Raw genomic sequence first — 18,925 nt, 5'->3', positions numbered from 1 at the left:
AAGGCAAGTATAAATTATGAACCCAGCAAAATAGACAGAGGGCAATATTTGGTTACAGTGTATTCAATACTCAAAGTACGTTCATCTGCAAAAAAACCCCAGCACACCTGTCTAATTTTTTTTTAATATGAACAGTTGGTAGACATGCCTAGTTTGTTAAATATGTGTAATCAGATTTCACTCAGTTTAATTAAATCACTAGAAACGACATGTCATGGGTAGTATAAAGAAACTCCATCTGCAGTATGGTAACAGCTTGTTAAATAGAGAGATCTAATGATTATATTACACTATAATGTTTCTCTAAACAAAAGTTCACTGCTGTAATGATTATTGTTTTGTCTCCGATATTTACATAGCAAGGATTTTTAAACCTGTTAAAACTTCCTAAACAAATGAATAGTTTAAACGCAAGAAGTCTAAGGCAGTGGTACCTGTTGCTTCTCCTCTGGGAAAGAAAAAGGGAGAAAAACAACAACTAAAGGCTAAATCTATTTCCTTAGCTATGCAGCCTACCCAGAGATATGCAAAGCTCCTCTTTAGGGGTCCTACTGGTTCCCTGGGAAAATTTGGTTAGCCTCTTTTGGCTTTTTAGCCAAGCCTCCATTGTCAGCTTTGGAAACTTCCTTACATCCACATCTTGGATCTGGAGTCAGGCCACAACTGACCTGATTTCTTGCAGATCCCGTGGTGATGGATGTGGTATAAAAACCTCCATAGAACAGAATAAAATAGAATTTCCTTACCATCCCAGGGAATGAATCAGGAAACGTAGACAGTGTTATGGGGACTCTCAGTTCCAACTTCTCCCTCCCTCACCCAGGCATTATGACAGGCATTACCCTAGAGGGTACTAACAGAACTGGGCAGGTGCCACCCTGGGAAATGTGGCCATATGAGTCTTCCACTAAGTATTACTCTGATTCCAAAAGGGATGAAGAAAGGCAGCCACTAAAGCAACTGCCTATGGAGTCTTCTCCCAAAAGGTTTCAAGGGAAATGTCACTCATTGGCAGGGCCATCCCTATGGGGTTGCGGGGCCCGGGACATACGTGCTGAGTTTGGGTGCTCCCCCCCAGCTCCGGCCAGGCCCCACTCCACCCCTTCCCCTCCCCTAAGACTCCACCCCTGCTCTGCCCCTACCCTGCCTCTTCCCTCTCTCTTCCTGCCCGTCCTGCCTCTTCCCCGCCCAGTTCCACCCCCTCCCTGGAGTGCGCTGTACCCTCACTCCTCTCCCCTCCACCCCAGCACCTCCTGATGCCGCAAAACATCTGATCAGCGGCAGGCAGTAGGCCCTGAGAGAGAGGGGGAGGTGCTGGTTGGTGGGGCCCACTAGTGAGCAGGAGGGAGGTTCTGGCAGGGGGCTCCTCCTTGCCCCTATCTGCTGCTAGCTGCTTGCCTCCTCACTCCGCTCGCCCACCCACCTCCGAACTCACCTCCCCAGCTGCCTCCTCACAATTTTATAGACGCACGTGGCCCCCACAAAGCACAGAACTCAGGGAGGTCGCCCCAATTTGCTGTACCCAAGGGATGGTTCTGCTTATTGGAACGTTCTCTCCATCTGTCACTCTCACCGGTACTGTGGGAATCACTGGTATGTGTTCTAGACATGCTGTCTGAAGAACAGCTAGTGGGACCTGTCAAGCCTCTGGATGCATACAGTAGAACCCCAGAGTTCCGAACACCAGAGTTACCAACTGAGTGGTCAGCCACACACCTCATTTGGAAATGGAAGTATGCAATCAGGCAGCAGCAGAGACAAATTTTGAAAAAACCAAACACACTAGTACTGTGTTAAACGTAAACTATTAAACACATAAAGGGAAAGTTTAAAAAAAATTGACAAGGTAAGGAAACTTTCTGTGCTTGTTTCATTTAAATTAAGATTGTTAAAAGCAGCATTTTTCTTCTACCTAGTAAAGTTTCAAAGCTGTATTAAGTCAATGTTCAGTTATAAACTTTTGGAAGAACCACCATAATGTTTTGTTCAGTGTTGCAAACATTTCAGAGTTACTAACAACCTCCATTCCTGCGGTGTTCATAACTCTCAGGTTATACCGTATATGTATCCAGATGTTCAAACCTCTGCTGATGACAATTTGGATGCATCATCATCCTCTTCTTTGTAAGATGTGCTTCAATTTTATGAACTTGTAGACAAAATAGATCTACTTTAGAAGAAACTACATTCCCCCCTCCCTGTGCCGGGTATTTGATATTCTTGGTTTGCCCTCATACAGTAGGATTACTGTACTGGTTATGGGCAGTTTATTGCAACCAGGGTGGATTTGATTTAAATCAAATCACTAGTCAGGAAGACTCAATTTAATCATGGATTTCTATATAAAAGTGCATTCTTGTTGGTTGTTATAACCCTAATACATATTCTTCACAACTCAGAGATAGATGTAGGTTTCATTTTTAGAAGGTACACACTATACATTTTTTAAGTGATTTATTTTGAAAACTTTTCAGATTAGTTTTACAGCTATATCAGAAAATGAATGATTGTTTGGTTATTTCATTTACCAAAGGTAATTGAAGCAGATATTTAGGACGTCGCTGGGAGGTGAACTATCTCCTCCAATTCAACAGGTTAATAATTAATATTTGGAGGATTTTCTTGCCATGCTGTATTAGGAGGAGAACATCACCAGACAGACATTTAAATTGTTTTAGTTAAATAAAACAACAATGTTATGTATTCTGGATTGTTTTCTTCAACACCAAACATATAATATTTTAACCAAACAAGCATATAAATTTTTGAATTTAGTTAAACATTCAAGTTTTTTTAAAATCAGGTTTGTTTTTGTTAAAATTGTTTAACTAAAATAGTTAAATGAAATATTAAAAAAAATATTAAATAGACTAAGTCAGCCAGGTCAACATGAGAAACTTAAAATATTGGCTTCTGCAGCTAACTCAGTCATCTTCACCTTCATTTTCCTGTTTGTTCATACTCTGGAAAAGGAAAAACAAGCTTTCCTGCTTTTTCCGGTCCCAAAACGATTTCTCAATTTGGAATGAATTAGTCCAAAGGAAGAAAATATTCTTTCTACTCCAGCAGAAGAAGCTACTGCTGTTAAAAGTGAGATTATCACTTCAACAGTCTCTGAATCCAAGTGCTTAAGTGACTTCTACTAGTTCACTGGTGTGACTTTCTTTAAAACATCAGCAGCAAACATATATTTCTTGAGTGGTTCACCCTTAGTTCTGAAGTTTATTATAGTTGGCATTATGGAGGGATGATTGCTGGATGTCCATGTCATAGCCAACTCCTCTTCTTCAGCAGTTAAGGTTTGACTCTGGTACTGAGTATTGAGAATATTTGCAAGAAAATGAGCTGGAGGTAGTGCTTGTCCCATTCATTTTTTTAATGTTTGTAATTTAACTCTGTCATTGCATATTTCTCTTTTTAAGATCTCACTCAGTTCCTTCCAAATTTTTAACAGCATCATCAGTAAAACAGCTATTTCTCTTCATTTTGTTCAAGGCTACAGAAATAGGCTTCAGGGTACTTAGCATGTGTTCAACATTTCTCTTAAGCCAGTGCTGAGAACTTTGGCTGAGGCAGTGCCATCTATTTTTTCACGATTTTGTTCACAAACTGTCATCAGATTAGGCCAGTTCTTGATATAGTGCTCAAAACAGTCCACTATGAGTTCCATCACACGTCTTGTGGGAGTTAGCTTGGTTCCTCCCACTTTTTTTTTCAGAGCAGCTGCAGTGGTTGTTACGGAAGTATTTTGCAATTTCAACAGCATTAGCCTTTATTTCTGGAACACTAAAGTCTTTGGCTAGGAGGTGCATCAAATGAGCACTGCAACCGTATGTTATTAGCTTAGGACTTTCTTCACTCTCTTCTAAATTTCTTCTCATCTTGGATACATTTGCAGCATTGTCTGTGACCAAGCTGTGTACTAGACATTTGAATTTTTTTTCAGTTTGTTATAGCTGTTACTGCTACTTCTCGTAAGTATTCTGCTGTGTGTGCATTTCCTGATGTATCAATTGTTTCTGTAAGGAAGACATTCCCTTCTTCTGTTGTCACACAAGCACATACAACAGGATCATTGTGGACATTGCTCCACCCATCAAGACTCAGGTTAACAATTTCACCCTCTAGACCTTTTGCACATTGCTCAATTTCTCTTTCATACACTTTATCCAGCAATTTGCCTGCGACAGCTGCTCTGTTGGATGGACTGTATCCTGGTCTTAATGACTGAACCATGTTAATGAAATGTGGGTTCTCAGTCATATGGAATGGAGAGTTTGTTGCATAAACAAACCAGGCAATTTTTTCATCAATTACCTCTTTTTGTAATCTGCTGGTTCTTATCACAAATTTGTCTATGGCTGTTTCTGGATGATGGAGATTTTTTTTTTCTTTTTGCTACAGGTAATATACTGTGACTATGTGACATACATGATGTGACTGAAACACTATTATTGGCAGATAACTCAGAAACTATAAAATAATGGTGATCTTGAAGCTGGATAGTCTTCAGAATCCTGTATGTTGAGGATGGATTCTCCTAAACAAAATAAGTCAATGCAGTTATTTAATTACTATTACCATACTGCTCATTTAGTATTACTCATTGCATTCACTGACACTACACTCAGTACAACTTTAAAGGTGAAATTGTAAAAGGAAGATCTGCCTATTTCAGCTGTTTATTTTTTTTATCACGACTGCATCTAAAATGATAATACCATGGAGTAACAACTATATTTTTTGCTCAGACATGAGAATTCAAGAATAGTCAGAAGGAAGACAGGCAGTCCTTAAGAGAGAAGTATGAAATAAAAAAGTTTACCAACCTGAAGATCCTGCATGTTCAGACGTTCCTTTCATCATCTTCAGTGTAGCTTCTTCCTGAGAAGGAACAATTCTCGTGATGTTGTTTCATTTGGGTGACCAGGCCTTGCATTTCTTTGTTGCACTGTTTGCATTTTGCTTGAGTGCCTGTCTTACCCAGGTAGAGGTAGAGGATCTTCATTAAAATATTCCCAAACTGGATCTCTTTTACGGCCTGCTGCCATTATAGGTTTTCTCTTCTAGTGAGAGGCTGGTATGGTAGATCTCAAATCAATGAAGGCTATACTCGAGACCTCAAGACTTCTGGACTATGCTGCTCAAACAGTTTCACTTTTGTTTCTACCGCCTGTCCCTCCCTTCTCACACTGATCTCCAGACTTCTTCTCCTTGTCCAGATCTATTCCGCCACCAACAATCTTCTATTCATTGAACTTTTTGAAACTTTGCACTTTTAGAGAGCGGTAAAGGATTGACTCTGTGTACACAAATTTGCAGAGGGACAATAGGATTGAGGTCTGTTATTTCTCACCTCTATATATTATTTAGTGACAAAGAATCCTGTGGCACTTTATAGACTAACAGACATATTGGAGCATAAGCTGCATCACATTGTTGACTCATATAATGGATCACAAATTAAATAACGCCCAGATCCTTTTCAGCAGTATTACCACCAGTGGGGACCATAAAGGCAGAACAATAAGATTTCACAATCACAGCTATTGATAAGTGGTTTCTTCCCAGACAAAATGCTATCAAAGTTTTCTTTAAACATCTTAAGATCTGTTTCTTTATCTGATGATAGTGGGTACTGAAGGACTGAAGTGCCTTCTTATCAGCCCAATATTACATTGTTTGATGCAATTTAGATGGAATGTGAGGATGCAACTCTGCAATTTTGCTCATGGTTGCTTTTTTTTTTTTTTTTTTTTTTACTGCAGAAGACCTCAGATCTTACACTTCCAGGTGCCTACAAATTGATGGTTTAATAATTTGTTTCGCTATCTTTCCAGGTATCTAAGTTAGGCTGACTGATCTATAATTCCCTGTGTCCTCTTTGTACCCTTTTCTAAAAGTAGGTACTATCTTTGCCCTTCACCAGTCTTCTGTGACTTCATTCAGATTCCAGGAGTTCTCAAAGATAATTGCTAACAGTTCTGAAATTGTTTCATTTAGTTCCCGAAGTACCATATTATTAGTTTCATCAGGCTCTGCCAACTTGAATACATCTAGCTCAGTGGTTCTCAACTTTTGTAGTGGTGACCCCTTTCACACAGCAAGCCTCTGAGTGTGACTCCTCTTTATAAATTAAAAACACTTTTAAAAAATATTTAACACTATTATAAATGCTGGAGATGGAGCAGGGTTTGGGGTGGAGGCTGATAGCTCGTGACGCCCCAGGTAATAATCTTGTGACCCCCTGAGGGGTCGTGATCCCCAGTTTGAGAACCCTTGCTCTAACTTGTCTAAATATTCTTTAGCCTGATTTTCCCTAATTTGGCTTGCATTCTTTCCTCCTTGTTTAATATTAATTGTGTTGGGTATCTAGTCACCATTAACCTTTTTAGTGAAGAGTGAAGCAAAATAGGTATAAAATACTTCAGCTTTCTTGATGTCATCAGTTATTAGCTCTCCTTCCCCGCGAAGTAGAGGATTTTCACTTTCCTTCATCTTTCTCTTGCTGCTAATGTATTTCAAGAACCTTTTCTTATTGCCTTTTATGTCCCTTGCTAGGTGTAATGCATTTTGGGCCTTAGGGCTTGGCTACACTTGAGAGTTGCAGCGCTGGGAGTTTACAGCGCTGGCCATCCAGCTGTGAAGGAACCGCGCTGCAGTGTGGCCACATTTGCAGCATTTGCAGCGCTGTTGGGAGTGATGCATTATGGGCAGCTATCCCAGCGTTCAAGTGGCAGCAACGTGCTTTTCAAAAGAGGGGGGTGGGGTGTATTGTGACAGGGAGCGGGGGACAGAGAGAGAGAGTGGATTTTTGGAGCTGACACTGTGTATTAGCTCCCTGCCTTGAAAATCAGAAAATTTTCCCAACCCCTTACTCTTAATTGCAAACAGCCTGCAGACCAGATAAGCAGCACTGACTCCCTCTCTTCCCCCCCCCCCCCCCGTTTCTCTCATCAAACAAACACTCAACCCCTGTGAATGAGGTAGGCAGGGGGTTATCTCATTTGATTGTTCAGTCACTTACAGATTGATCACAGCAAACAGGAGCTGTGTTTGTTTAGATAAGCAGCTCCGGGAGCTCCGGAGCTCTGAGTTCACAACAAAACAAAGAGAGGCTGCATAACAAAACAAAGAGAGTAATTTACTTAAAAGCATTCTGGGATATCTCCTAATACCCTGGAGGCCAATAACAGCGCTGGTGTGTGTCCACGCTTGACGAGCAGCGCTGGATCACCAGCGCTGCACTCACTACACCCCAAGCAGACCAGGTGTTCAGCCAGCGCTGCAGCCAGGGAGTTGCAGTGCTGGATGTGCAGTGTGCAGTTACTGGTGAGAATATGCTTCAGGTTGGCAGGTTGTCTGTGGGCGAGGACTGGCCTGCCACCCAAGGAACCAATCCATGCAACAAACCTCGATGCCAACTCTGCCCACATATCTACACCAGCAACACCATCACAGGACCTAACCAGATCAGCCACACTATCACCGGTTCATTCACCTGCACGTCCACCAATGTAATATATACCATCATATGCCAGCAATGGCCCTCTGCTATGTACATCGGCCAAACTGGACAGTCTCTAAGGAAAAGGATAAATGGACACAAATCAGACATTAGGAATGGCAATATACAAAAGCCTGTAGGAGAACACTTCAACCTCCCTGGCCACACAATAGCAGATCTTAAGGTGGCCATCCTGCAGCAAAAAAACTTTAGGTCCAGACTTCAAAGAGAAACTGCTGAGCTCCAGTTCATCTGCAAATTTGACACCATCAGTTCAGGATTAAACAAAGACTGTGAATGGCTTGCCAATTACAGAACCAGTTTCTCCTCCCTTGGTTTTCACACCTCAACTGCTAGAACAGGAACTCATCCTCCCTGATTGATCTAACCTCGTTATCTCTAGCTTGCTTCTTGCTTGCTTATATATACTTGCCCCTGGAAATTTCCACTACTTGCATCCGAAGAAGTGGGTATTCACCCACGAAAGCTCATGCTGCAAAACGTCTGTTAGTCTATAAGGTGCCACAGGATTCTTTGCTGCTTCTACAGAACCCAGACTAACACGGCTACCCCTCTGATACTTGATATCCAGTTTTGTTATCCATTCCATTCTTTTTGACTTGCGTTAGCATCTCTTGGGACAAACTAGTTGATACATTCAGCATTTTAATTTCAGCTTCAGATGGTATGTAAGCACTTGTCCTATTGAGAAAATTATTTAAAAGTTTTGTTTTTTTCCATTAACTTTCTGTATCAAAATTGTGAATTGTTTTATAGTGTTTTTCTCCCTTTCTGTTAGTGAGAAGTAACTAGTTCCCTTTAGATGCACCTCTGAAAGATTTTTGCTTAGTTACTCAGCCAATCACAGTGTTTGAAATCTCTTGTGTAGCCTAGTCAAAAAGGGGTAATTTGCTAAAAAAATGACTGTGAAAGCTGTCACTTTCCATCACTTCTAAACCTGTAAAATTTAAAAACATGCTAAGTGAGCTATAATAACCTAGGAAAAATACTTAGTGTTGCTTTTAGGGACATTAATATCATCAGATCACTCTTTTATTTTAATGTAATTGTATATTGTACTTTTCCCTCAAGTATTTCCAAATTGTTTAGTGCGCTAAAAGTAAAGGTTGTATTTGCAAAATCAGAAATTTTGATGCATGTTTTAAAAGCTACCAAAATATATTGTCTTAATGGTAAAGGTGACAGGACCCCTATGACCTGTGATATTTCAAAATAAATTGCCATTAAATATTAACTGCTGTTGATGTGCTAGTGCAGAAGCTTCCAAAATAATCTTTTTTTTTTTTCACTCATTTATGAGGGTTTGGTTTAGATGCTATGGTGATGAGTGTCTTAGAAATGCTTTGAAACTATAGGCTAAGATACTCATAATCAGAGGAGAGAACTGTTATGTTTCTAGTCATAGCTGTGTATGCACTGACACTGAGCATTCCTTTCTACCTTGATGTTCTTACCTGCGCAAGTAAGAACAATATATCGTCTTAAAAAACAAACAAGCAAACCCCACAACTATGCTATTTTCTTACTCTGACTACATTGAGACTTTGATCCTGAAAGTCCTCTCTTGGAGCCTGATCCCACACCCATTGAATCAAGCCCTCTGTGCATAGCAGAGAACACAAGGTGGAGGCTACACATGGGCACAAATAAGGTTAAACAATAGATGTAGCATGGTGAGCAAAAGTCAGTCTGAAGCCCCTGCATGTCCTCAACTTAGCTTTCTGAGTGCAAGGTAAAACAGGTGGGGTGCAGGGAGAGAATGGATGTGTTTTAGGACATTGGTTTTCAAACTGCGGGGCATGTCCCCTTGTGCTGGGGGAGGTGCAGTGAGGATACTGGGAAGCATGTGATGGGATGTGGGGCTGTGGCTGGCTGGGTGTCTGGGCCAGAGCAGGGCAGTAGCAGGGAGAACTCATAGGGAGTCTCCAGCAGATGAGGGGAAGCACAGCCACACCCTGCCCTGGCAGCAGCCTGCTCCTCTTCCCCTCCTCCCCACTTGACCACTGGGGATTTCTTGCTTGCTCTCCCTGCTACTGCCCAGACCTGGCCCAGACACCTGGCTGGCTGCAGTCCTTGTGTATTTACTCTCTGGAACCTGTGGGTGTGAGAGGCTCTGGGAATGGGGGAGGGAGGGCAAAGAATCCCGTTCCACTCCATGCTGCCATAGGTTCCTCTGGGGATGGAGTCAGCCGGATCATGCCACTACCCCAGAAGTGAGCCACCTGTTCTCAGTGAGTCACTTTCTGCCCTGGATGGGTAGGCGTCGGGGAAGGAGGGATGGTCCATGGAGAAAGGGGGACACAGCAAAAAAGTTTAGGAATGTCTATTTTAGGAGAAATGAGCTTAAGCACCATTCTCAATATGCCAATGAGGCACTTAGCTATATACAGTACTCACTCTGACCTCTCTTCTGCTGCAAGACCAGTATAATTTTGCATCTACATAGCTCTCGCTATGCAGGGTAAGGTGTCCCTGTCCTATCCTACTTCCCACGTTTTAGTTATGCACATGAGCCAGTGGGTAGTAGGGTGACCACCCATCCCTAATTGGGCAGAACAGTCCCAAAATGTACATTTCAAGCCCTGGTCCCAGGCTGAATGACACCGGGACAGCATTTGTCCCGGATTCCCTGCGGTGCTGCTATACACCTGCCCAAGGCTCAGGGGTGGTGCCAGCCTCTTCCTGGTGTGTGTGTGTGGGGGGGGGGGGGCTGAGTGGGCCTTAGCCCTTGCTCACCATAAGACTCCACGACCTGTTCTTCCTCTTCCCTCCGAGGCCCAGAGCTGGGCAGTGCAAAGTGCTGCCCTGGGAGCCTGGGCAGTTGTGTGGAGCCCTGGACCCTCCACCTGCCCTTGGGGTTGGGACACAGGCCAGGGGCTGCTTTTGGGCTCTTATCACTGCCCAAATCTGGCAGGGGCGGGGTCTTGGGGGAAGAGGAGGAGTAGGGGGCAGGGCCACAGAGCGGGTGGGGCTCCTGCATATGTCCTGTTTTTCCATTTTGAAAAGGTGGTCAGTAGGGTACTGCACTGGGACTCAGGAGACATGGGTTGTATTTGTGACTCTACCACTGATCTCATGTGTGACCTTGGGCAAATCACTTCACTTCTCTAGGCCTCTGTTTCCCTTCTCACCTTTTGTCTGCCTTGTCTGTTTAGACTGCCAGCTCTTTGGAGCAGGGGACTGACTTAGTATGCATCTGTAAAGTGCCTAGCACAATAAGACACAATCTCAGTTGGAGCCTTTAAGTGCTACAATAATAAAAATAATTTTGTACACGCACATTAAAATATTTTTTTCTTAAATGACATAGTGCAATCACTAGTGTTGTTAGACCATGGGAATGGGAACCTGGAACACCTGATTTCTAATCCCAGCTATGTCACTAATTTACTTTGGTTTGGGGCAGATCATTTAATCTCTCTGTTTTTATTTTCCTCAGCTATAAAATGGGTAAAAATGGCGGTGAATTTTTACTTCATTTAAATTCACAGTGCAGCTCAGTTTCTTCAAAGATGGAGACAGGCAGTACAAGTCTGTTGTACTGTTGAGGAAGTCAAGGAGATCTGACTGTTTCTGTACTACATGAGTTAGAGAGTTTGGTGGGTTTTGGAGGCTGATTTAAAGTATGTCATTGTGAGGTGTGTCAAATCAGGGAGCTGTTTTCCTGGGAGATCCTTTGGTGCTTCAGACTGGTAGAGAAACTGTTGTTTATTGGGACAGGTCTAGATGTCTCAAATTTTTGTGTGAATTTATGGATGGACTGAATGGAATGGAATGAACTTTCAGCATTGTGGCTTACTCCTCCCTCCCCACTTAATCTTTCTGTTTTTCCAGAAATGTGAGGAGAGCAGGACACTATCAGCCTTTCCATAAGAATTTCTACTATACCATCTGGGTAGGGCTCACTCACCTCATTTGTATCTTGTTAAGCATTGTTACTGTCTATCACTATTGTTTAGAAATTCCTTTCCTTGTTTTCATTTTTAGCTGTACCTCTTTGACGCCTGGACCCAGCTGTGATCGGTTTAAGTTGCATATCCCATATGCTGGAGAAACACTCAAATGTAAGTTAAAGCCATTTATATCACCCATTCTCTACTTCTCTCACCCGGTTTTATGTCAGTCACAGTGCTCTGTGCTAGCAACTTAATATTTCCCAGTGTTTCAAACTTTGCCATTTTATCATGAATCTTGTGATATTTGGTGTCATCATAAAGCTCCAACTTCTGGAATCATGTGACTATATGAAAATCTTGGCTTTCATTTAAAAAAATAAGTTTCTAGTTTTCATAGATGCAGAGAAAAAGTTGAAAACATAAAAAGACACCAAAATTTATTATTTTTTAAAATGTTGTAATTAAGACAGTCATAATTTTTGGAGGCCAGACTCATGCTCTTGGAATGCTTTGGGTTGACAATACTGATTTCCTCTCTGGTAGTGAGGATTTTCTTACTGCTACAGTATTTGTTATACTGTATAGAGACACAAATAACTAGCACAGATTGTCATGCTGGGTGAAGCAGTGGAATTTGGTTTTAGTGATTTAATACTTTCAGAGCTCATTTGGCTATCAAATCTTCCTTTCTAAATGCCATTTCTAGTGATAGATGTTGGTTTGTTTGACCCTCCCATTGTTGAATGGGTATTTGGGTGTAAAAATTAGATACGAGAATATTTCCTTTCATGTTTTTAGAAGACAGGAAAGAATTTTTTCATCTTCTCCGTTTCCATTCAGCTGCAGGTGAAGAATGGTAGAAGTTGTGAGGAGGGATAACTTCAAAGCAATAATAAAGTGACTAATCTATCTTGGCTATCAAATGCATATAAAAACTTGCATTATTGTTTCATGGTAGTGATTTTGCTTCCATAAATGTATCTGACTTGTGACGATCACACTTCCATGGAATTTCATGTAGTGTTCATTCAGCTGTAATGATCAAGAAGTGTCCATGTGTCTGTCTCAAATCAATTCTTATAGCCTGTCACAGGGTGACTTGTCCTTTAAGCATGATTGGTCATGTCCCACCTGTAACACTTATTTTCTCCACCTGCATGAGCTAAGTCACATGATAGGTTGTGTGGCTAAATCAGGGGTTCTGGGATGGAGATAAGACAGAAGCCTGTGGGGAGCCTGAGGGGGAGAAGGGAGAATGCAGGTTTGAACCCATGGGGAGCTGCTGCTTGGTAGAGACTCAAAGGACCAAGGAGTGCCTGGGCCCAGCTTGAGACTAGGGGGACAGAAGACGCTTTTGTGTTTGTTTTGGACTTGGATATCCTGAGAGAGGCACTTTTTCTTTAATGACTTAGCTAAATAGCCAGGTCTCTGCAGCAAGTTATCATTGCAACCAAAACAAGCTGAGAGGTTGGGAGGTTCAGTCTAAGGGTACGTCTACACTACGGGATTATTCCGATTTTACATAAACCGGTTTAGTAAAATAGATTGTATAAAATTGAGTGATGCGGCCACACTAAGCACATTAATTCGGTGGTGTGCGTCCACGGTCCGAGGCTAGCATCGATTTCTGGAGCGTTGCACTTGGGTAGCTATTCCGTAGCTATCCCATAGTTCCCGCAGTCTCCCCCGCCCCTTGGAATTCTGGGTTGAGATCCCAGTGCCTGATGGGGCAAAAATCATTGTCGCGGGTGGTTCTGGGTAAATGTCATCAGTCATTCCTTCCTCTGGGAAAGCAACGGCAGGCAATCATTTCGCGCCCTTTTTCCCTGGATTGCCCTGGCAGATGCCATAGCATGGCAACCATGGAGCCTGTTTTGCCTTTTGTCACTGTCACCGTATGTGTACTAGATGCTGCTGACAGAGGCGATTCAGCAGCGCTACACAGCAGCATTCATTTGCTTTTGCATGATAGCAGAGATGGTTATCAGCCGTTCTGTACCATCTGCTTCCATTGTAAATTGACAATGAGATGATGGTTACCAGTCCTTCTGTACTGTACTCTCTGCTGCTATCATGGGTGCCCCTGGCTGAGGTCGGCCGGGGGCGCAAAAGACAAAAATGGGAATGACTCCCCAAGTCAATCCCTCCTTTTTGGTATTTAAAAATAGAATCAGTCCTGCCTAGAGTATGGGGCAAGTGTACTAGAGAACCAGTGTATCAGAGAATCAGAAAGCACAGCTGCTCTGTGTCAGATCCCGCAGAAACGATGAGCTGCATGCCATTCACAGGGGGTGACCCTGCAACAACCCCACCTGTTGCTTCCCTCCTCCCCCAGCCTTCCTGGGCTACCATTGCAGTGTCCCCCCATTTGTGTGATGAAGTAATAAAGAATGCAGGAATAAGAAACAGTGAATTGTTAGTGAGATGAAAATGAGGGGAAGGCAGCCTCCAGCTGTTATGATAGTCCAGACAGGACATTAAGCAGTGTGGGGGAGAGGAGCCCAGCATCCCACTGCTATGATAGTCCAGGCAGAACAGAATCTTTTCTTTACACATGAAGGGCGGGGGCTGATGGAGCTCAGCCCCCTGTTGCTATGATGAAGACGGTTACCAGCCATTCTGTACCATCTACTGGGAAGTAGTAGCACTCATGGGCTGATGATGATGACGGATACCAGTCCTTCTGCATTGCACCATCTGCCACAAGGCAGATGATGATGACAGATATCAGTCATACTGCACCATCTGCCACCAGGGAGGGGGAAAGAGGATACTACAATTCACTGCCGCAGCATCGCGTCTACCAGCAGCATTCAGTAGACATAGGGTGACATTTAAAACAGTCAAGAGACAATTTTTTTCCCTTTTACTTCTGGGGGTGGGTGAGGGGGGTAAATTGACGAGCTATGCCCTGAACCACCCCGGACAATGTGTTTGGCCCTACAGGTATTGGGAGCTCAGCCAAGAATGCAAATGCTTTTCGGAGACTGCAGGAACTGTGGGATAGCTTGAGTCCTCAGTCCCCCCTCCCTCCCTCCATGAGCGTCCATTTGATTCTGTGTCTTTCCGTTATGCTTGTCACGCAGCAGTGTGCTGAGTCCCTGCTGTGGCCTCTGTCAGGAGATTTTTTAAAAATGCTTTGGAATTTCGTCTTCTGTAAAGGAGCTCTGATAGAACAGATTTGTCTGCCCATACAGCGATCACATCCGTACGGTCCATACTGGAGCTCTTTTTGGATTTGGGACTATATAATATATAATACAATATATATAATATAATATAATTGGAGATATACCAATCTCCTAGAACTGGAAGGGACCTTGAAAGGTCATTGAGTCCAGCCCCCTGCCTTCACTAGCAGGACCAAAGTACTGATTTTTGCCCCAGATCCCTAAGTGGCCCCCTCAAGGATTGAACTCACAACCCTGGATTTAGCAGGCCAATGCTCAAACCACTGAGCTATCCCTCCCCCATTGCCACCCGTGCTGATCGGAGCTCCACGCTGGGCAAACAGGAAATGATATTCAAAAGTTTGCGGGTCTTTTCCTGTCTACCGGCCACTGCATCCGAGTTCAGATTGCTGTCCAGAGCGGTCACAGTGGTGCACTGTGGGATACCGCCCGGAGGCCAATACCATCGATTTGCGGCCACACTAACCCTAATCCGATATGGTAATACCGATATTAGTGCTACTCCTCTTGTTGGGGAGGAGTACAGAAACCGGTTTAAAGAGCCCTTTATATCGATATAATGGGCCTCTTAGTGTGGACGGGTTCGGCGTTAAATCGGTTTAACGCTCCTAAAATCAGTTTAAACGTGTAGTGTAGACCAGGCCTCAGTGAGAAGAAACCGAGGCAGTGGCTAGCCCAAAGCCGGACTTGGTAGGAGGTGCAGCTATATAACCTAAGGGCTTCTCTACATGGGAAGTTAGTGTGCAGCAAGCTATGGTGTGAATTTACAGTGCACAAGTTACTCTGCACTAACTCCCTATGTGAACATTCTTGTACTAAGCTAAACTGCCTGAGGGCACTTTTGGTACATAGCAAGAATGTTCACTTGGGGAGATAGTGTGGAGTAGCCAGTGTGTTGTCAGTTCACACTCTAGCTTGCTGCACCCTAATTTCCTCAGGTCTTCAAGTTGGAACACTGTATCATTTCAGTGTGGTCTACTGGCTTGGCTTATTGTAGCTTTGCTTTTATCTGTAAAGTTTTCACTTGCCATTTCTGAAATTCATCATTCCCTCTCAAATTTTATTTAGTAATTAGAGGTGGGTCATATTTTTTTATTTAGGTCAGTCAATAAGCAGATGGGTAGTACCTATTTTATTCACAAAACATGTTTGTACTCTGGTAGTCACACTGATCTAGAGAGTATGTGGTACAGTTTAAATGCTGAGGAGAATTTCTTTGTACTTCAGTATGCATTAGGACTTTTTATCTGATTGCACAGTACCTTAGAATTCATACTCCTTTTACAAACAGCAATCAACAGAGTTAACATTCTATATTATTACAAATATTTTAATGGTAGTTTGACATTTACAGCAAAATCTATCATTCCAGGAATTTGCTTTAGGCAGGCCATGAAATTGTTTGTTTTTCTATTTTTGTGATTATAGTCCGCCTAGACTCCAACATGACTGTCAGGATGAAGTGTATATTTAATCTGCTGCTCTAAAAGTACCAAAATGTTGCTCAGGATTCATCACAGAAATATGGGTAGATGTTTTCAGAAAGATGAAAATAGAATCTTGGATGCTAGAGATTACAGAGAACACAGTGGAGCATCATAAATGTGGATATTTCCAACATGAATTTAGCCTAACCCCTTCAGTACATACAACTCTATCTTGATATAATGCTGTCGTCGGGAGCCAAAAAATCTTACCGTGTTATAGGTGAAACCCATATATTGAACTTGCTGGAGTGCCCAGCCCCGCCGCCCCCCCTCCCCCCGCAGAGCACTGCTTTACCGTGTTATATCTGAATTCGTGTTATATCGGTTCACGTTATATCCGGGTAGAGGTGTACTACTTTGGGACATGGTGGTATTTTTTCCTAGTATATGAAGAGGACAACTATGTCGACTAGTGTTCCTTACTTTTGTGTACACTGTAGCCTCTCTGTTTAGAGAGATGTCCATTTTTAGCTAAAAATAATAAAAAAAATTCTTCAATATCCAGGGTGGAAAGTTCAACCCCATTTTAAAGCCTTGAACAACCTACTTCCATATTAAGTGCCGTAAAACAATGTTAAAGGCTTGCTTTGTGGCCACTGCCAGATTGCACTGAAGGATCTTAATAGTGCAACAGCAAGATTGAGAATGTTACCATTGTTTCTGTGGGAATAGAATAGCTCCCTCATGTATCACCTGCAGAGCTCTGTTTTCAAACAGTTCATAGAGAGATTTAAAAAAAGTGAGTGTTTTTGAGTACAGAGAGACCAGAGTTGTTCCTAATGAGGGAAGATTTCGCAAACAAGCAAGCCATGTGCAAGGAAGTAGGCGTACAAAGTCTATAGTGGTAAACACAGGTAGTAAGCCTAGGTTTGGAAGTGTGTGCGTGGAACTGCCCTTCTTACTTATCTTTGTGGCGTGTGCATTGAACTTTGGTATTAAGATGGAAATGCCATCAAATCAGCTTTTCTTCATTCACCATGTTTCCAGTTTCCATGACTTAAAAAACCAAAACAGCCAATACCTGCATATGATCATGTTGTTAACCTATACACTGATTGAATAAGGAACGTGATGCAAATAAGTATTCAGACAAATTGATTTTTCAGATTATTAATAATAATTGATGAACTGAAGTGTTAATTCTTCTTAAGCATTTTTAAACTCATAATGCTATGAATCATTCATAGCATAAAACAATATTATGGCTCACACAATAAAGCTTTGTGCCAATGGGCACAAGAAAGGGTTAATAATTTTAGAGTTCAATAAATAAGTCTGTGACCACTATGGGGGAAGCCTGCCACTGTAGGCAAGCAGAAATCTGTAAAAACTCCCCGAAGTCTGTTGCCAGATCTGTTTGTTATCTTTACAAGGCAGAATAATTCTGCAAAGGAAGATTGCAAAATCTGGCAGTAGAAAAAGGTAGGCCGAAATGATCAGGGTCTCCTGTATCCAGGGTATCGTGCCAAACACAGGCTGAAGTGTCTGGTTTCTTTGTGGTTTGTGCTACATCCTCTTTGCAACAGATCAGGTTTGTGTGGATCATCAATCATAACTGCTGCCACAATGCAAATACCCTGGTACTGTGTCCCAATGTGTTGAAAGCGGTTGGCATACTTATTTAGGGAAGTACAGCTGTACAGTCAGTCTTGTTTTCCATAATATCAGGAAGCTCACAATTGTTACTGTTGTTGCTTTCCTCCTTGAAAAAGGGGGGAAAATGTACTTGTAGCAAATTCAGTAGATGCCGGCCAGCAAATTGAAGTCATGTTTTTGACAGCTTTGGTAACATTAAGCGGTTCAGAATGGCCTTTCCTATCACTTTAATAATTTTCTTCAGTTTCAAATGGGGATTTGTTCTGTCTTTCAAATTTCATATTCAGTTCACTTTTGCTTTTAGTTTTTGCTTGCTGTGGTGTTCTTGGAACATTATCTGACACCAGCTCAAATAAGGCCTTGGGGGTCTCCACTGTTTTTTACTTCATTTAAAAGAGCCTCTTATACTGGAGAACACTTTGTATTATATCAGGCATAAATATAAATCAGTTTGTGTGTATTACATATGTATTTTAATAAGAGATTAGTAATTTGAAAACTATGTTCTTTTGAAGAATCATAGACAGTCCATATTCTGACGGGGAAATAATAATTTTGTTTTGTTGTTTTTATGATCATGACAGGGTGGATGCCTTAATGGTTTAAATGTCAGGCTTAACCTCCTTATAATTGTGTATTAAAGTCATAGCAGGGTCATCCCTGACCTTCGTTCTTCCAGTGTTCTATGGTGTTCCATTAAACTCCACAGTTTGGTATGATAGGGTCTTTCAGCTGTGACCTTAAAATCGTGGTGCTGTCTGCTTTGCATGGCTGTTAAATACCTTGTGTCAGTTTTCACAAATACCATTTTTTCAAATATAGAGGTTTACCTGATTGTCTTTGGTCAAAATTCCAGTATAAAATAAATGTCTTAAATATCAGGTAACATAGAGGCTGCTGTACTGAGTTCCTTAATCAACTTTCATATTTATTTCAATTAAAAGACTAATTTTTTACTCTGAATTCTGTGTGTATAATGCTTGTTTTTAATTAGGTTATCTCCTTTTTCCTTTAAAGAAAGAGAGAATTGTTCTCTTTCAAAATGACTGTCACATCTCATTGTTTCCAGTGAGCATGAGGCTATTGGCTGCCCTCAGTTAAGATGTTTTTTCAAAATAGCCACTGCCTCCCATTGCTCCTGGAGGGAATGAAGTCAAGTTGCTCTCAGGGATGATGATAGGCCTTTTGTCCTATCAGGAGGTGGAGAGGAACACTGTGAGGAGCAGC

The 18,925-nt window shown here is 42.1% G+C and overlaps 1 protein-coding gene across 5 annotated transcripts in view; it reads left to right on the top strand.

Annotated features, from left to right (window-relative positions):
* The window catches only part of BABAM2 (BRISC and BRCA1 A complex member 2), a 425,434-nt gene that overhangs the window by 133,647 nt on the left and 272,862 nt on the right, over positions 1 to 18,925 (top strand). For all 5 annotated transcript variants that reach the window (XM_039530877.1, XM_039530879.1, XM_039530878.1 and 2 more), the window contains one exon: positions 11,516 to 11,592. In XM_039530877.1, the coding sequence (XP_039386811.1) occupies positions 11,516 to 11,592 (77 nt within the window). The remainder of the gene's footprint in view (positions 1 to 11,515; positions 11,593 to 18,925) is intronic.

This window comes from Mauremys reevesii, linkage group 3 (assembly GCF_016161935.1).
Source record: "Mauremys reevesii isolate NIE-2019 linkage group 3, ASM1616193v1, whole genome shotgun sequence".
NCBI classification, from domain to species: domain Eukaryota; kingdom Metazoa; phylum Chordata; order Testudines; family Geoemydidae; genus Mauremys; species Mauremys reevesii.
This window is presented reverse-complemented; position numbering and strand designations above follow the sequence as displayed.